General features: G+C 38.5%; 1 protein-coding gene across 1 annotated transcript; it reads left to right on the top strand.

The window, feature by feature from the left end:
• Positions 1–5,019: 5,019 nt before the first annotated feature.
• On the top strand, positions 5,020–16,649 carry LOC308383562 (STARD3 N-terminal-like protein; the record flags this gene model as incomplete). Its single annotated transcript, XM_080861612.1, has 4 exons — positions 5,020–5,500; positions 6,101–6,218; positions 6,777–6,872; positions 16,624–16,649. Exons 1-4 carry the CDS (start codon positions 5,438–5,440, stop codon positions 16,647–16,649), a joined length of 303 nt encoding a protein of 100 aa, XP_080717738.1. The 5' UTR covers positions 5,020–5,437.
• Between the last annotated feature and the right edge of the window lie 108 nt (positions 16,650–16,757).

Raw genomic sequence — 16,757 nt, 5'->3', positions numbered from 1 at the left:
TGAATGAAATATTCCAGTATTCAGTAGCTCAGCAGCTTTGTAACATGTGGTTTTGCACACTGTTCAAACCTCAGATGTTTGTGTAAACAAGTGTGGAGGACACAAACTCATGGGGGGAGGAACGACATTTACTGTTGATGTGTCTGACATTTAGTCTCCATGAGTTCTCATAAGACTGAAGAACTCTGTGATCTCTAACATGCAGCTGTATGTTTTGAAATCATGTGTCTCATTCTCTGGACTTTACTAGACAACGAGTGAAGAACATGTAACGAATATCATCTTTAAAGTGATGAATAATAACTCTGCCTCTGTGTCTTCATAAAAAGATCGTACTTCTGAAAGGTCAGAGGGCAGCATCCACTCTGGGTTTACACAGTTTTGCAGCTTTAGCTCTTCTGAAGTTCAGCACCTGCTTTTTCAAGCAATCAGAAGCCAGTATTGTAGAGAGTTCATATTTCTTTTCATGCAATTGAATAATTTTGAATGTTTAGGTGAATATTTATATTTAGAGTATTTTCTCGATCAGTGTCTTCAGTCCTGACCCTGAGTGCGTACGTTTAAAAATAAAGTGATATAACTTCTTTTACATTACTGTGAACTTCTTGTACAGTTTGACAGCTGATTGTTGTCGTGTTTTTATGGTTTATTTTATCCAGTTTGGCAAGCAATAACAAGATCCATTTTTAGTTACGTCCTGCTGCTTCTCCTGCTCTAGTAAAAAAAACCATAGGCTCACCCCAGTGCATGCTGGTCCTATACCAGTCTCTTTATTTATAGAAACAAAATGGCCCTACAGCTTTTACTGACTAATTTAACAAGGTAACATCAAACAAACAAAACATTGAAACAAATATTAACCTACAAATAAACTTGTAAATAAACCCCAAAATATAAGTAAAGTAACAACAAACTTTAACTAATTTCAAAATAATAAAAAATAAGAACAAATAGCTCCAACAGAAGTTATTGGTGCAGACTGAAGCTTCTGTAAACTACTCAGTCATAGAATGATTACGATATTGAACTAAAACAAATGCCTGAATCCTAAATTATGGATATCCTATTGTGGTGATCTAAAATGTAACACTAAATGTGATTAAAACACTAAAACTCTGGACTCCGGGGCTGAACGACCGCGGGGATCACCAGCCCGAGGAAAACACAAAATACACATGACTCCGTGAGAAAGACAATTCATTCTTGAATGAAGACGTTGATCAGACACATTTAAAATGTAGCCAATTGTGTTTATTATTTAATTATTAAGGAAATAGAAAAGCGGGGGAATAGAAAAGGGGGGAGGGGTGGGGGTTAAAGAAGAGGGTAAAGGAAAGGGATAGAAAGGAGGAAAGAGAGGAGAGAGAACCCCAACTATGCCCTCTGAGCAAGCACTGGGTGCGACAGTGGATAGGAACAACTCCCTTTAAAGGAAGAAACCTATGACAGAACCAGGCTCTAGAGGGGCCAGTCAACTGTCGGGACTGGTTGGGGGGTGAGGGTGAAAGAGAGAGAGAGAGAGGGGGGGGGGGGGAGGGAGATGGGGCAGGTGTTAGGAGTTAAGGTGAAAATTACGATGCAACGGTGGAGGAGGAAGACGGGGTGACATCAGCAGAAGGAAAAGTAGAAAAAGTAGAAAAAGCAGGAGTGCTCTTTCTCCAGAAGAAACGGAAGCGTTTTTTCTTCTTTTCCGTGATCTTTTCCACGAGCACTATTTTCTCTAGGATGAGGGTTCGTAACTCATCAATTGTTTGTGTGTTTTCCTTCTCAAGTTTCCTGCATGTTGTCTCCACTTCTTCTAATTTGGCTTGTTTTTCTTCCAGCCTTTCTTTCAGTTCTTTACATTTGGCCTCCTGCATAAGCTTTGCCTCGTGCATCTCTGTATAACTGTGTTGTAATTTGTTGTGTGCGTCTTGTAGCTGCTGACTTCTCTCGAGTTCTTGAAGTGTACACTGCAGGTCTTTGTTTGTTTTCTCTACTTGCTGCTTTAACATCTGCACCTCAGTGTTTTTGCACTTCAAGTTGTTGGAAAGTTTCTCCAGTTCTGTGTTTTTTCTCAGCATGTCACTGAGCTTACTCTGCATCTCTGAGCATTGTTTTTGCACTTTTTTCTTTTCCCCCTCCAGCTCAGTTGTTTTGGAGTTCAGTTGGTTATAACAGTCTTGCAGTTGTTGGTTTTTCCTCTCAAAGTCCTGGAGAATTTGTTTATCTTCTTTCTGCTTTATTTCCCATTGTTCTTTGTCTTGTAGGAAATCCTTATTTCTTTGCACTGTTTTATCAAGCTTTATTTTCAGCGCGGTGTATTTTTCCTCCACGCCTTCAAGCTTGGAGTCCGTTTCTTTCTGTTTAATTTCTAGTTGCTTTTTTTCTTGAAGCAACTCTTTATTTTTGTTCAGTGTTTTATCAAGCTTCGCCTGCAGTGCTTTGTACTTTCCCTCCATGCCTTGCAGTTTGTGCTGCTTTATGTCCATTTGTTCTTTTTCTTGGAGGAGTTCTTGATTTTTTTGCAGAGCTTCTTCAAGCTTTATTTGCAAGGCTTCCTTGTGTTTCTCGCTGTCCTGAAGCTTGCAATCCATATCTTCCTTTTTCATGGTCTGTTGCGCTTTCTTTCGAAGAAACTCAACCCTTCCTTTCAGCACTTTTTCATTTATCTCAGTGCCTTGGAGTTTTATGACCAGTTGTTTCTTCTCTTGGAGGAGTTCTTGATTTTTTTGCAGAGCTTCATCCAGCTTTACTTGCAGCTCCTGAATCTTTTTTTCCCTCTCTTTCTCGTTTTTCTTCTGTTGGAGGATTTCTTCTGTTGGTTTTTCTTGTACTTTATTAAGCTTTGCTTGGAGCTCAAAGATCCTTCCCTGCATGTCTAGGAGTTCCATTTCTTTCTCCTTTATAATATCTTCCTTATCGAGAAGCTGTCTGAACAGTTTATCTGCTTCAGCGGTCCTTCTCTCACAGTGCTCTCTCAGTAATACGGAGATAATCTCCGTTCGTTGTTTAAAAAAACTTTCCCAGATGTAATTGGTGTACTCTGGCTGGGGCGGGTGTCGCGTATTGTGATTGTTCATGAGATTTTCCTCATGCATTTCTTCCAAGCACATCTTCTGCAGTTGCGTATCGTCTTCTCGATTGCAAGGAGGAGCGCTGGGCTTTACGTTTTCTCTTTTTTTCTGCTTTCTTGGAAACATGTTGGAATCTGTTAACAGTGACTCTGAAAAGGATCCAAAAAGGGCTTCTCTGGCGAACGTTCGTTTGAATGCTGCAAACATAAATGCTGCGAATAACGGACTAAAAGTTCTTGCGTCTCACCCCTATTTATAGGTTTTAGGATCAAAGGATCGAAGGATCACAGTGGTGGTAAGATTCTAAATGTGTGTGACATCACAGTTCCGTAAGCCAATGAGGTTGTCACATGACATTTGTGAGAGGGCATTCCTTACTTGGACAAATTATCAATAAGCTTTCAATACCAGTAACAATGGTGACAGTATAATTGACAATTATGTGTCCAGTATGTTGGCTGATTTGCTTTTACTTTTTGCATATGAAAATAAAAGCTGGGCTGATTTTAACACCATTACAAGAAGTGTTGTTAATTATTCTTTTTGAATCCTAATCAGGTTACCACAAATTGTCTTTTAATTTAGTAGAACTTGAAATGTTTGTCAGTGGATAAACAATTCATAATGCAAAGTCAGAAACATCAAGTTATTCTTAGTACTGCATACTTGCAATACATAAGTTGTCCTAACAGTCATGTAGGGCATCTGTAGTTCAGGGGGTCGGGAAGCTCATCTTGTAACTGGATGTAATATTAGCAGACAGAGGGTTTGATGTTGCAGAATCTTTGGAGTTGTACCATGCTGAATTGAAGAGCCCAACTTTCACCAAAGGAAAGAACTAACTGGCCCCTAGATTGCCCAATCAAATCTCTTAATGCCACCAGCCCTCCCCTACCTTCACTGTGTGCTCAGCTTGTAGAAAAGAGTTGAGTGTGGAAGAAATGGCAAAAATGTGGAGCTGAAAAGCTAAGAGAGAAAAAGAAATTATATATAAATCAACGTGTCAAATTAATGGACATGTTAGTTATTGGAGTTCTGGCTGCATTTTATATATCTATATTGTGTCCTTTTTATAATAAATAATAAAAAAAAACATTATTTATCCTCACTGTATGAACATTGTTGGAGTCCTTGAAGTCTCGTCATGTTGAAGTTACTCATGTGATGTGATGTTGTTATAATGATCCAGCTGGTGTGCAGCCATCATATTAGAGTTCTCTTTCTTCTTCTGATTTGATACAATTTTTCTGTGATGGTGTCACATTTACAGTGGTCGCAACAATTGCACCTATAGGACCCTGAAAAACTGGTGCACAGACTTCAGAGTCTAATAAGTGTCACCACTGTAACCACTGCATAATGCAAACCATGACACGAGTTTAGTCTTGGTGTGAAACTCATTTTGGTTCATAGACACCAATCTGACCTTAAGTGGAACAGACCCATAAAACTAATGCGTAATAAATAAATCGAAATTCTCCCATCATCATTCTTTGGTAGGAAGTCATAAATAGGAGTTAAATTCAGACTCGCACAGGCTCACCTCTGCACGACTGGCTTCTCCTGTAACCCTGCATGTTTCTAAGGTTTGTTTTCTTTCTTTTTTTGTTGTTGTTCTTGTGCTTTTTGTCCTCAGGTGAGGTTTGAAGTGTCTGTGTGGTGCAGCTGGTCTGGTCTGTCCAGGCTGCACCACACAGACACTTCCAATCACCACACATCAAAGTACAAAGCGTATGACGTCATCACATTCTGTGTTAGGAAGTCACATTTAGGAGTTAAATTCATTGTTCATCATACTCAAGAAATCTTTCTGTTATCTTGATTAACTTATCCCAACATTGTCAATCAGACTAAGTGATCACATGATGCTAGTTATCAACTCTATAAGGTAAACCAGGGTTTCCCATTTTAGCTACTAGCCTGTTTACATGAAAGGGGTGGCATTGGGGGCATCTGACCAATCACATAGAGAGCAGCAGAACAGCTGACTTTACAAAGAAAGATAAAACTATAAACATGAAAAGGTTAAACACTTGTATTAATAAAGTTCAAATAGGAACTAAAAGTTCTTTTGCTGAGCTCTGTTGATGTTTACCAGTCTGGGAGAAAATACAAGCATAAATACAAAAATGGCCGTGGATATACTGGGAAAAGCATGTCGAATGATGAGCAGTGACACAGGAGACCAAGAGGAATTGCTCAGATAAGATTAAATGCTTTCATGGACGAGGACATGCTAGGGACAAGTGTTGCAGACAAAAGAAAAAAACGAGATTAATGTTTATAGAGGAATTCAAAATGTTGTGAAATTGTTCTGCAGACAAATGGGAAAAGTCAAAGAATGAAGTTGAATTTAAGAATCTAAACTGATTAGACTACTGATGCTCATCAATGGAAAGATCCTCCCACTATCCATGGCACAGCAGTCCAAAGGGATCTTTCAGGTACTTGTTGTAAAGCAGTTTTCCAGAGAACTGATTGGTAGCTAAGTGGTGATTTCATACTTGTTGATCCGTAATCTAAATCTCAAACACACACACACACACACACACACACACACACACACACACACACACACACACACACACACACACACACACACACACACACACACACACACACACCTTAACAGCACCTCAGAAAACAGGGTGGTACTTAAAGCTTTGATCTAAGAAACCTGACAACATCTAATATTTTCATTGTTTGTAACAAAAATGTTGCACTGACTTTAGTTTTTTTACTTCTAATAATATCTTTATTTATTTTAGTATTGGTGTCAATGTCCACACACAAAAACCTCTTAGAGGACAGTTTGTTGTTGGAGTTAATTTTCCTCTGCAGTCTTTGCTCCATATTCCCCGATGGCGATGCATACATGTATGAGGATTTAAGGAAGTGAAGCAAACTTCCTGTACAGGAAAACCTGTAATTGCTGCTGTTTAACAATAATAAATATTTGTTTTTGCACCTTCTAAATTTTAAATGGTCAGATTTTGTATGCTTTGTGTAGTATTCATATTGGGACGTGTGTGTTTCTTGTGTAGCTGCTGAGTCAGGGGGCCTTTGGGTACCTGCTGCCCATCATCTCCTTCGTTCTGGCCTGGATAGAAACGTGGCTGCTCGACTTCAAGGTCCTGCCTCAGGAGATCGAAGACGAAAACAGTGAGTCTCAATTGAGCTAATAATAAAAAAGGCACCTTCATTACTGTTGCAGCACTGCTGCTGTCACTGCTGTGATCTCTGTCAACAGATCGTTTACCTTACAGGTTCCTTTTAAAACCTTCCTTTAAGTTAGCAAAAGAATGTGAAAAAACAAGTACTATGACTCAAGAGCCTCTGAGTGGAGAATGAAAAAGAAACAAGAAAACGATAAAGAACAGCAGCAGGCGCTCTGGTGAAACACTGCCACCTGCTGGTGAACATTCAAAGCTACATACTGAGTAATTTTATTCAGTTGTTTTATTTAAAATAAAAGAGCATGGGATAAGAAGTTAATATTATAATTATTTATAATAATGTTAGAGTAAAAAGTGTAATGCATCAGCTTCCTGTTGCTATTTCACAGGTAATTATTAATAATTATATGCTATGAACAAAATCTGCAAATGTGTTTACTCACCTGATAAATGAAAGTTATTTCACCACTGTTATGTTATTTTAACCTCATTGATGTCCTGCTGATGCAGTTATTCCTGCTTCCTTCATCCTTCTGTGTTTCAGGACATCAGTCCATCATAGATACAAGTAGGGCTCCTCTCCTGGGTCCAGGTCCTTTATCTGATGGGCAGTTCTACTCTCCGCGAGAGTCTTTGGCAGGTCTGTTTCCTCCCACTGACATCAGACAAACCCAAACACACCCGACACACTCGCTTCAGCTGTCGCTCTTTCAGACTGCTCAGTCTGATGATTCTGACTCTTCATTCCCATTTAAATGAGCGTACAGACACAAAATATGAAGATATACAGTTCATTTTATTGTCATTATTATTATTATTATTATTATTAGAGTTTTTAGATTTCCAGCTTTGCACCAGAGGTGGAGCCAGACATTTGAAACACCCAGGGCTTAGCCCTAAAGGGTAGTATGCATGTGGGATTTTTTTTTTTTTTTTGGGGGGGGGGGGGGGGGGGGGGTGTAGAAATGACTGAAAGATTAATAGGCTCTGTTTTGAGTTTTGTTCAAAAAAGAATGACTTCATATAGGGAAAAATATATATCACATGTGCAGGACACCTTAAACTAGTTTTTTAATTAAGCAGCGAGGCAGAACAAAATCGGGGCTGTATCAAGACACGAGGACTAAACCCCAATTCAACCAGACCCAGAACTGATCCGGAATTAAAACAGGACTACAACAGTTCAAAATCAGGACTACTGAGGACTTAACCAAGACAGAACCACAATCAGAACTAGATGATAGTAGCACTAAAAATCATCATAGACCTGCACTACACTTATTTTTTTAATTCTACCAAAGTCCACTATTTAGATTGAGAAAAGTTTATATAATTATTTAGCCTTGTTGTGCGAACAAGCCTCCATAACTTAATAAATGTAGAATTTGAAAAATAACAAACCTAAAAAGAAACACTAGGTACGAGATACATGAGGACCTATGATACGGTGATACTTTTGGTAAACAACCATTTGACTAACATGTGTGTCTCACCTGCTCTTGTTCATCTCTGTTCTGTCCTCATTCTGCATCTCCCTCTCTGTTCCTCTCTCTCCCTCTTTGTGCTGACAATCATCAAATATACAGTTGAAACCAGATATTTACTCTTCAGATCAAAACACAAACACTTTTTTAATTGTAACATCAAATCAGACTAAATGTTTATTTTTTTAGATTGATAAATATAAAAAACATATTTGTTAACTTTAAGAGTAAAGAGAGAAACTATCTGTATTTCTTAATTGCAAATGGCACCAAATTGTATTCAAAACTGAGCCACACTTATGGAGCTCCACAGTTCTTTTCCTGGTGTTTTGGTTGACATCTCTTGATTTTTCCCATGTCACAGAAACAGGCTCTGTGTTTTGCCTTATATGCATCCACAGCTGTGCCACCAATTTACTCACATGGACTCTACAAACCTATCAGAAGCTTCTTCAGCTCAGAATGGAATCGTCTGGAGTTTGAACTAAACTCCAGACGATTCCTACTGTGCTGTTTTATTTCTCCACAGGATCTCCGATCCTGAACATGGAGGGATTTTTGGGTCCTCCAGCGTTGTGCTACTGAGGGGAAAACTTCTGCCTTACACCTTCAGCCATTTTAGTTTGTATTTGTTCATATCCACAAATGCAGCTCACGTTCTGATATCAGCCTTCTGCACGTACACCGCGACCGGGAAAGTGCCACTTAAAAGTTTCAGTGTCATGAACTCTGGTTACTGTATGAGTTTTGTTTCTCCACCTTTAAGGAACTCGAGACCTTACAAGAGATTTATCAGAAATAAATCATTACATCCTTATCAGTATCCATCCATAATTCAAAACATTACATCACACTTAAAAATATATATATTTACACTTTCAATTTAAAAACAGAGTGTTAATGTCTTATTTCCAGCATAATGTTTACTTATAATTCTGTGATCATTTTCTTATGCTTCGGTTGAGTCACTGCAAAGGAAAATAAGCTCATGGATGCCACAGAAAGGATTGTTCAGCCGGTATTGAGCCTGCAGACCAGACTGTAGCAGAAAGAGAAAGTCAAACTCTCAGAGATGTTTATGATTACTTCAATGTCTTAAAAATGTGCATGAAAGAATATTAAGGTAACATATAGAGATGTGAACGATACTGTTTGTTTTGAAACGAGAGTGAAGGATTGTGTGTTAAAGAAAACGAGCCATAAACGTGCAGCATGTACACTCGGAGATTTGGGTTTAGTGCACTGAACAGAAGGGACGCTGCTCTCGAAAGCTGCTGTGACGGGCGGGGAAACGTTCTAATGCAAATGTACATATCTTCATGCATGCTTTGCAAGCTCAGTGGATGTTTATTCTTTTTATTCTTTTTTAAAGAAAAGCCCGTCTGTATAACAGAATCATTAAAATGTTAAAGGTTATGTGGTTTTGTTTAATTGCTTATGTCAAACGTCGACCTTAAAGAGATCAACAGAATAAGAACTTAGACATAAATTAGCCTTATGAATAAATAAAATGTGAAAATATCAGTTTGTTTCAGGTAATGTCAGCTGTTTATTAAAACAAATATTCCTTTTTCATCTCTATTTTTAATTACTAGTCTTAATTAAGGTGAACAGATTCTGAATGGGGGACTTTTATTTTAATTGTGTGTAATATATTGATGAGATGAGATAGCCTTTATTTGTCAGTTGCAGGTCTTTTGCCCACAACCGAGATGACAGACCTTGGTGACCGTACATACAATACAAACATTACATTGGGGAGACAGGTCAGGCCAGGTAGCGAGGAAAAAAAACCTTGAAATGTGAAACACACAAGGATAATACAGGAATGCACAGGTATCAACACACCATAACACAATAAACACAGACAGCAACATGGGAAAGAGTTCCAGTGTGTACATCTGCTCTGGGACCGCTGCAATCTTTCGACTGCGCCTCCAGCTGACCCGATGTCCACATCATGGGGGAGGTAAACGTTGGAGGTGGCGTTGGATCCGGGGTAGGGAGGGTGATGCGTCAGTGAGTGCTTATCAGTATCAGTATATGTATGTGTGTGCGTCAGTGTTGGTCAAGTTACTTGAAAAAAGTAATCAGTAACTAATTACTTCCCCAAAAAAGTAATCCCGTTACTTTACTGATTACTTATTTTCAAAAGTAATTAATTACTTAGTTACTTAGTTACTTTTTAAAAAAACGATTTACAACCTGAATAGGTGATAAAGCGATAGATCTCTCAGCCCAATTCTACTTTTTCTACATAATCCATCATACAAAATGTAATCAAATGGAAAAGTCCCTTTTTAAAACTTGTTTTATTAGTTTTAACCTTTTAACTTTATGCATCAAGCAAAAATGTAATTATATGCAACATTCACTGACTGGAAGAAATTTGTTTAATATTTAAACCTATTTTCTGCACATTCCAGCACATAAATTTATTTATTTTTTTGTGTTTACACTCAGTCTTTCAAATAGATGCAAGTAAAACACAGCAGAAAATAAATAAAGTCAAAGACTAGCGGTCCTTTTGCTCTATTTTCACCTGTAAAGCAGGAGCAGGGTAGGCGGAGGTTTACCCTGGTGCAGGTGTGCCGCAGCGGTCAGTGGAAGGATATGGCAGCTCTGTGAATTTCCCATTACGTGGTAGCGCACTCGGTGCTTGCTTGGAGGTTTAGGGGTTTTTTTTCGCTGTAAAAAGAAGTTTTCTTCCCACGCACAACGGACGCTAATGTTTTTGTCACTTTTTATGGAATCAAACTCAAAGTAAGGTCAGTACTTCCACGCTTTAAACGCTGCACGCTCATACTCTCTCCCACAATCGATATGTGATCCATTGTTGATCTGCACACAGCTGTTGTCACAAACGTCGCCCTTGCTTACGTCACTGTCAGGAGACATTCTCGCAAAAAAAATCACGGTTTTAGTAACGCAGTAACGCAGCGTTCCTACGGGAAAGTAACGGTAATCTAATTACCGTTTTTGCGATAGTAATCCCTTATTTTACTCGTTACTCGAAAAAGTAATCGGATTACAGTAACGCGTTACTGCCCATCTCTGGTGTGCGTGTCCATAGTTCAGCTGAGACAGTGTCCTTCGCCCTGCCAGGCTAAGTAAACAGTCTTCCAGCCAACCCAGGTGGCCTTGTAGGGAATGGGAAGGAACAGACTCAACACAGTCGTTATCAGGGAGTTGTTGTTCGGCTCCAGCCTTGAGCTGGCGCCGAAGGAGTAGCCGGGTTATGATGGTAATTGAGAATTTCAAGCTGTTTTTTAACACTCCGACACTGGTCTCTCAGTCCCCCGTTAATAGCTGCGAGCTTCTCCGTGATGTTATTAGCCGTCGATTCTGTGGTCTTTTCACTCTTTTTGGCTCACATAGCAGATTCTGAGACCTCACGACCGCAGCCAACTGATCCGAGGTGTAATCCAGCTCCGCCCAGAGATGTTGTTCTGAGTTGATTCTTTCCTGATGTAATCCAACATGCATACGCTCAAAGGTGTTATTCTGAGCATTCACTGCAGTCGTAAGCGCCTCCAAGCTCTTGGCTCACTGAAGGCAGCATGGTTCTTTCTGAGAAGTCGCACCTGTCGTTCCAATCCCAGCGGGCAGCCTTGTGGGGGTTTGAACAGCCGGTTCCGCTCTCTTAATTCTCCGATAAGCCAGGGTCAAGCCAGCTCCGATCAGCAAGAACCCTGTTATCATGGTTCCGAATAGGTAGTTAACTTCAGCGTCCTCGATCGACAGTCCCGCCAGGCACACGATCCTCTGCCACCCGTCCGTCGTGTATCCGGCAGGGAAAGTCCCTCCAGGGCACTCGGGTTCTCCCGAGCCCAGACTTCTCGTTAAAGGGTGTCAATAGCATTCAGAGACCAGTTGATCAAATCCATAATTCTCTTTTAGGTTTTAGACACAGACTGTGAGAGAGTGTTCCAGGGAAAGTAATACAAAAAAGACACACGACTAGACAAGGACATAAGAACTAGCAGGAAAGATAAGGGAGAGGAGAAAAGTGCGTCCGCCTCCTCCGAGAGCCAAAGTAATTAATTACATTTATTGAATTAAATAAAGATTAACCCTTATTTTTAAAGAAGACATGCTACTGAATACATGGACTGTAGATAAAAGATGGAGGTGACCTTTTATTAGAGTTAATAGTTTTGAATTTTCTAGTTTTTATTTTTCATTCCATTTTGACTTTTTAAGGTCAGTTTAGTGTCAGTTAGTCTCCAGAGTGAATTTTATTCTTTCAGTTTAGTTTTTAGTTTCAGTTACTTTTAGGCTTTTAAATTATTATTGTTATATGGAGGCCAAATGTCAGAGGGAACATTTATGAAAATCAGCAGAGAGATCACTAAAAATAAAGATTTATTTTACCCCCCCTTTATTTTTTATTCATTAAATAAGATCAAACTAATTTGGGGGGGGGGGGGGGGGGGGGACTTTTTATTTAGTAATTTTTGTGGCAATAACCAAAACAAAACAAGCAACATACACAGCAAAATCTCCAGTGTTAAATTAACACTGGAGAGTGTCTATATGGGTCCACACCTCTGAGTGTTAAATACAACACTGTTGAGTGTTAAATTAACACCTTTGACAGTGTTATATGTTTAAAAGTAACCTAGTCAGGTTTGAAGATTAACAATGGCTAACACTGAGCAGTGCTGATTTTCTAACACTGGAATATTTCTAACATTTTGAGTTATTTTCCAGTGTTAGAAAATCAGCACATTTTTTTTTTTTTCCCAACGACGTTTCTTGTGTGTGACGATTGTCCACCTGTCCTTAATTTTATCACCTCAAAAGTCACCCTAACATTGTAGAAACATGTTATTGCATCAGACATGAGCTCTAACCTGTTCAACCATGATAATCACTTTAATTAAAACAAGAATCTTTTTTAACATCACTGAACCCTTAAAGCTCACCAGTCAGTCATCAGCTCCAGCACGCGCCTCATCTTGAAATATTCCAGCTTGAATTTTATTTTTTATCCTATTGCTGCACAAGATGCACCGCGACTCTCTGAGGGGAACAAAATAGGAAGCACGTGTAAAACAATAATAATAATAATGATGATAATAATAATAATAATATTAATGCATTAACTGTAAACAAAAACAAGGGTAAACTGATCGATTGTTTGTTGGCTGTTATGAGTTTCATGATAACCGTGTATTGACGATTACAATGAAGTGACAATACTGTGTCAATAATGCAGGTATAACGTAAACTTATGAGCAACTGTTCTCTTTTTACAGGTATGCCTAGACTTGCTCAAACCTTTGAGTTTAACTATTTTGAATTTTAAATTCTTTAAATCAAGCCAAGGAAAAAGGGCAGACTAGCTTGGGTAAAAGAACGAAAGTTTAGGCACACATCTGGTGGACAAAACTATGAAGCGCAGCTTGAATCTACAGCTTATAATGAACTGCTTCATTATGATTGCCCACTCTGCAGAGATGAACTGACAGCTTCTCTTTAATGTCACGTGACAGTTGTGTCTGATATCGGGCTGATATGTTGCTTTGAACATGTATTTGTTTTACGTGAAAAAAATTCTGTTATGTCGATTTTAATAATAAATAATTTAGATGAATAAAACGTTCTTGTGTAAACATGTGCCATGGTGTGTTCTCCTGTTGCTTGTGACTTCTTGTAGTTTGTTAGTAATAAAAAATACACTAAATATAACAATGTAAAGCACAATATTATAATAGTTGTGAGTATTGTGCTGTGAGGTCACTGCCTCCACCTGATTATGTAATTAACCAGCAGACTGGTACGTTTATATATAATATACTATAAGTTATATCATTATAATTATGTGTACATCATATTTCTTATGTACATTTTAGACCTGGGAGCAGAAATGCTGATGAACTGGTTTTTATTGAGGAACAGGCAGAGCGTCCTCTCTTCCTGGCTCCATGTCTATAATTATGTCACACACTGATTCGCTCTCACAAAACCACCAAAACACGGCACAAATCCCACCAATGGTTCAATTCCTTATAAATCATTGAATCAGGTACTGAAGCAGTGACGTGCTGAATGAAGCTTCAGTCGTCATTGATCACGTGACTCTGTTCAGTCAAACCAAGCCTCAGCACAGCGTTTCTGAAGCAGTGTGTTGATTTTTTGACACACGTGCCGGAGCTTCAGCTTCAAACGGGCCGTCACCATCAGAGTTGCTGGAACCATGTCCCACTACTGGCTACTCTGTTTTATTCTGTGTTAAGTTTTTGAATGTGAATTTTCTGTGTTAAGAATAACAAAGAAAATGTAATGAAGTGATTTTAAAGTTTAAACTTTGTGTTAAATCTTGTAAGTCAGAGAGAGAGAGAGATGAGGTGTGGGTGGACATCAGATGATCAAATGTCAACAACCTGATTGGCCCAAGTGTGAAGATGTGGCGTCCAGTGAGGGAAGGGGGGAGAAAGGGTGAGCAGGTATAAAAGTGAGGTGAAGAAGAGATTCGGAGTTCTTCCCTTTTGTCCTCTGTGAGATGAGCAGTTCAGAAGTTTGGATCTAAGAGGTTCACAGTTAAAATTCCAGCAGAGACGCTAAAAGGAGAACCACAGTCCAACCTGTGAATGTTTTTAACCCTTTGTGAAACAACAAAGGCATAAATATGATCATATCAATATTATCTACTGGGTCAGACTCATAGGATCAGGGATTAGAACTCCTTTTATCAGAGAGATGAAATCTACTTCCTGTACAGTTTTTTTTTTTGTGGGCCTACCGATCGACAGAAACTAGAGTCAATAAAAAAACTGGGCATTGGCTCAATGTGTGTGTGGCACAGGCAAACAAGGACTGAGCGCTGTGTAGTCCCACATAAAGTCAGACACCTGGTCACCCTAGGTGGACCATGGCATGGTCTATATGGAGGATACAGACACTGCTGAAAACATGACTCTGTCTGGTTTAGATGATCAAATGTCTTTACTTTAGGAGGCTGTGGCTCAGAGTACATTCACATAATGCCTTTGAATAAATGTAAAAAGCTTGTTTTGCTCCTGCTTTGATTTCTTTGTCCAGGTAGAAATTCTGCTTTTTGCCTCTAAAATCTGAAACAGTTTGAAACAAAGTTTGGCGCTCTAATCCTCTCTGTGTTTGTCCTTTGGTCAGATGGTGATATTGAATGAAATATTCCAGTATTCAGTAGCTCAGCAGCTTTGTAACATGTGGTTTTGCACACTGTTCAAACCTCAGATGTTTGTGTAAACAAGTGTGGAGGACACAAACTGACGGGGGGAGGAACGACATTTACTGTTGATGTGTCTGACATTTAGTCTCCATGAGTTCTCATAAGACTGAAGAACTCTGTGATCTCTAACATGCAGCTGTATGTTTTCAAATCATGTGTCTCATTCTCTGGACTTTACTAGACAACGAGTGAAGAACATGTAACGAATATCATCTTTAAAGTGATGAATAATAACTCTGCCTCTGTGTCTTCATAAAAAGATCGTACTTCTGAAAGGTCAGAGGGCAGCATCCACTCTGGGTTTACACAGTGTTGCAGGTTTAGCTCTTCTGAAGTTCAGCACCTGCTTTTTCAACCAATCAGAAGCCAGTATTGTAGAGAGTTCATATTTCTTTTCATGCAATTGAATAATTTTGAATGTTTAGGTGAATATTTATATTTAGAGTATTTTCTCGATCAGTGTCTTCAGTCCTGACCCTGAGTGCGTACATTTAAAAATAAAGTGATATAACTTCTTTTACATTACTGTGAACTTCTTGTACAGTTTGACAGCTGATTGTTGTCGTGTTTGTCGTCATATGAAGATCGTTTCCTAAAGAGGACTGAACAGTCATTTAGCCTCTGGCTCCATCCATGAATCTGATCTTTGCTGTATAATCTGTGCTGTTAATAGTGTAATGGAACATATAATTTGCACATATAATTTCATATGTAATTATGATGATCTTTACCCATTAAGATTTTAAATGAAACGATAAACAAAGGCCAAGAAAACTGAGTTAAACTCCTGAGTCTACTATATATTTGCACCATGAAGAAATGAATTGTTTGCACCAGTAATAAATAATCAAATATATCAAATTATCATCAATATTTAAATAAATGAACCATCGCACGAAACAAAACAACAATTCAACAGACAGTTCTATAAAACTGTGGATGATTCAAAGTGCTGCTATAACTGCACAACAAAACTGCAGTGAGAAAAGCTTTGGATGTTCAGTTTAGTTACAATGACAGTTAAACAACTAAAATACTCGATTAAGTAGGTGAGAAAAAGTTACATTTACTGGATCAGTTTAAGACCAAAATACATTTGAATGAATTACTGACATGGACACTTTGTGAAAAATTACTAAACAGTTCAGGCAAAATTTTACTAAAACCTTGAATTAAACTTGAAAGTTTGCATTTCAAGCACATCTTGATGTTTTCATTGAAAATCCACTGTGACTGTGTACACAGGAAAAACTACAAAATAATGTTTGTTTGTTTGTTTTTGTAAACACTGTGGACCGATCTGCATTTGTTGTTGCTAAATTTAAATATTTGTTACTATTTAATGATCATAATCTCATTTGAACATAGGTTTGATTTAGTGGAGTCAGTTGTTCCCATGCATCATTCTGTAAGTGTGAGAATGAACTAAGATTAGAAAATGTCAAAATATAAAGTTTGATTTATTTTTATTCATCACAGCATCCTAAACTTTGCTGAACTTTTTGAAATATAAAATGAACTCACTGAGTGTTGACTGTCACATTTCAAAGTACCAAGTAAAGATAAACTATTAAACTTTAACTGGGTCAGACTTGTTACTGCATGTTGTAACCAAACATACCACACCCTGCATCATGTGATTGGCTCTTGGTCGCTCTGTAAGAATATTTCTTTAGTGCCTCCCTTCACAGATGTGTCTGTATCAGGATGGGTCTAAACAACATGGTGTAAATGCAGTTGCTGGTGAGCCTCATTTCCTGTAGGAGGTGAACAAGAGCAGAGATCTGTTTCCCTTCAGAGCACAGAGGTTGTTTCTGTTCAGAGG

Source organism: Rhamphochromis sp. 'chilingali' (genome assembly GCF_963969265.1).
Source record: "Rhamphochromis sp. 'chilingali' genome assembly, chromosome: 16".
NCBI lineage: Eukaryota > Metazoa > Chordata > Actinopteri > Cichliformes > Cichlidae > Rhamphochromis > Rhamphochromis sp. 'chilingali'.
Note: the sequence above shows the minus strand (reverse complement) of the source record. Positions and strands in the feature narration are given on the sequence as shown.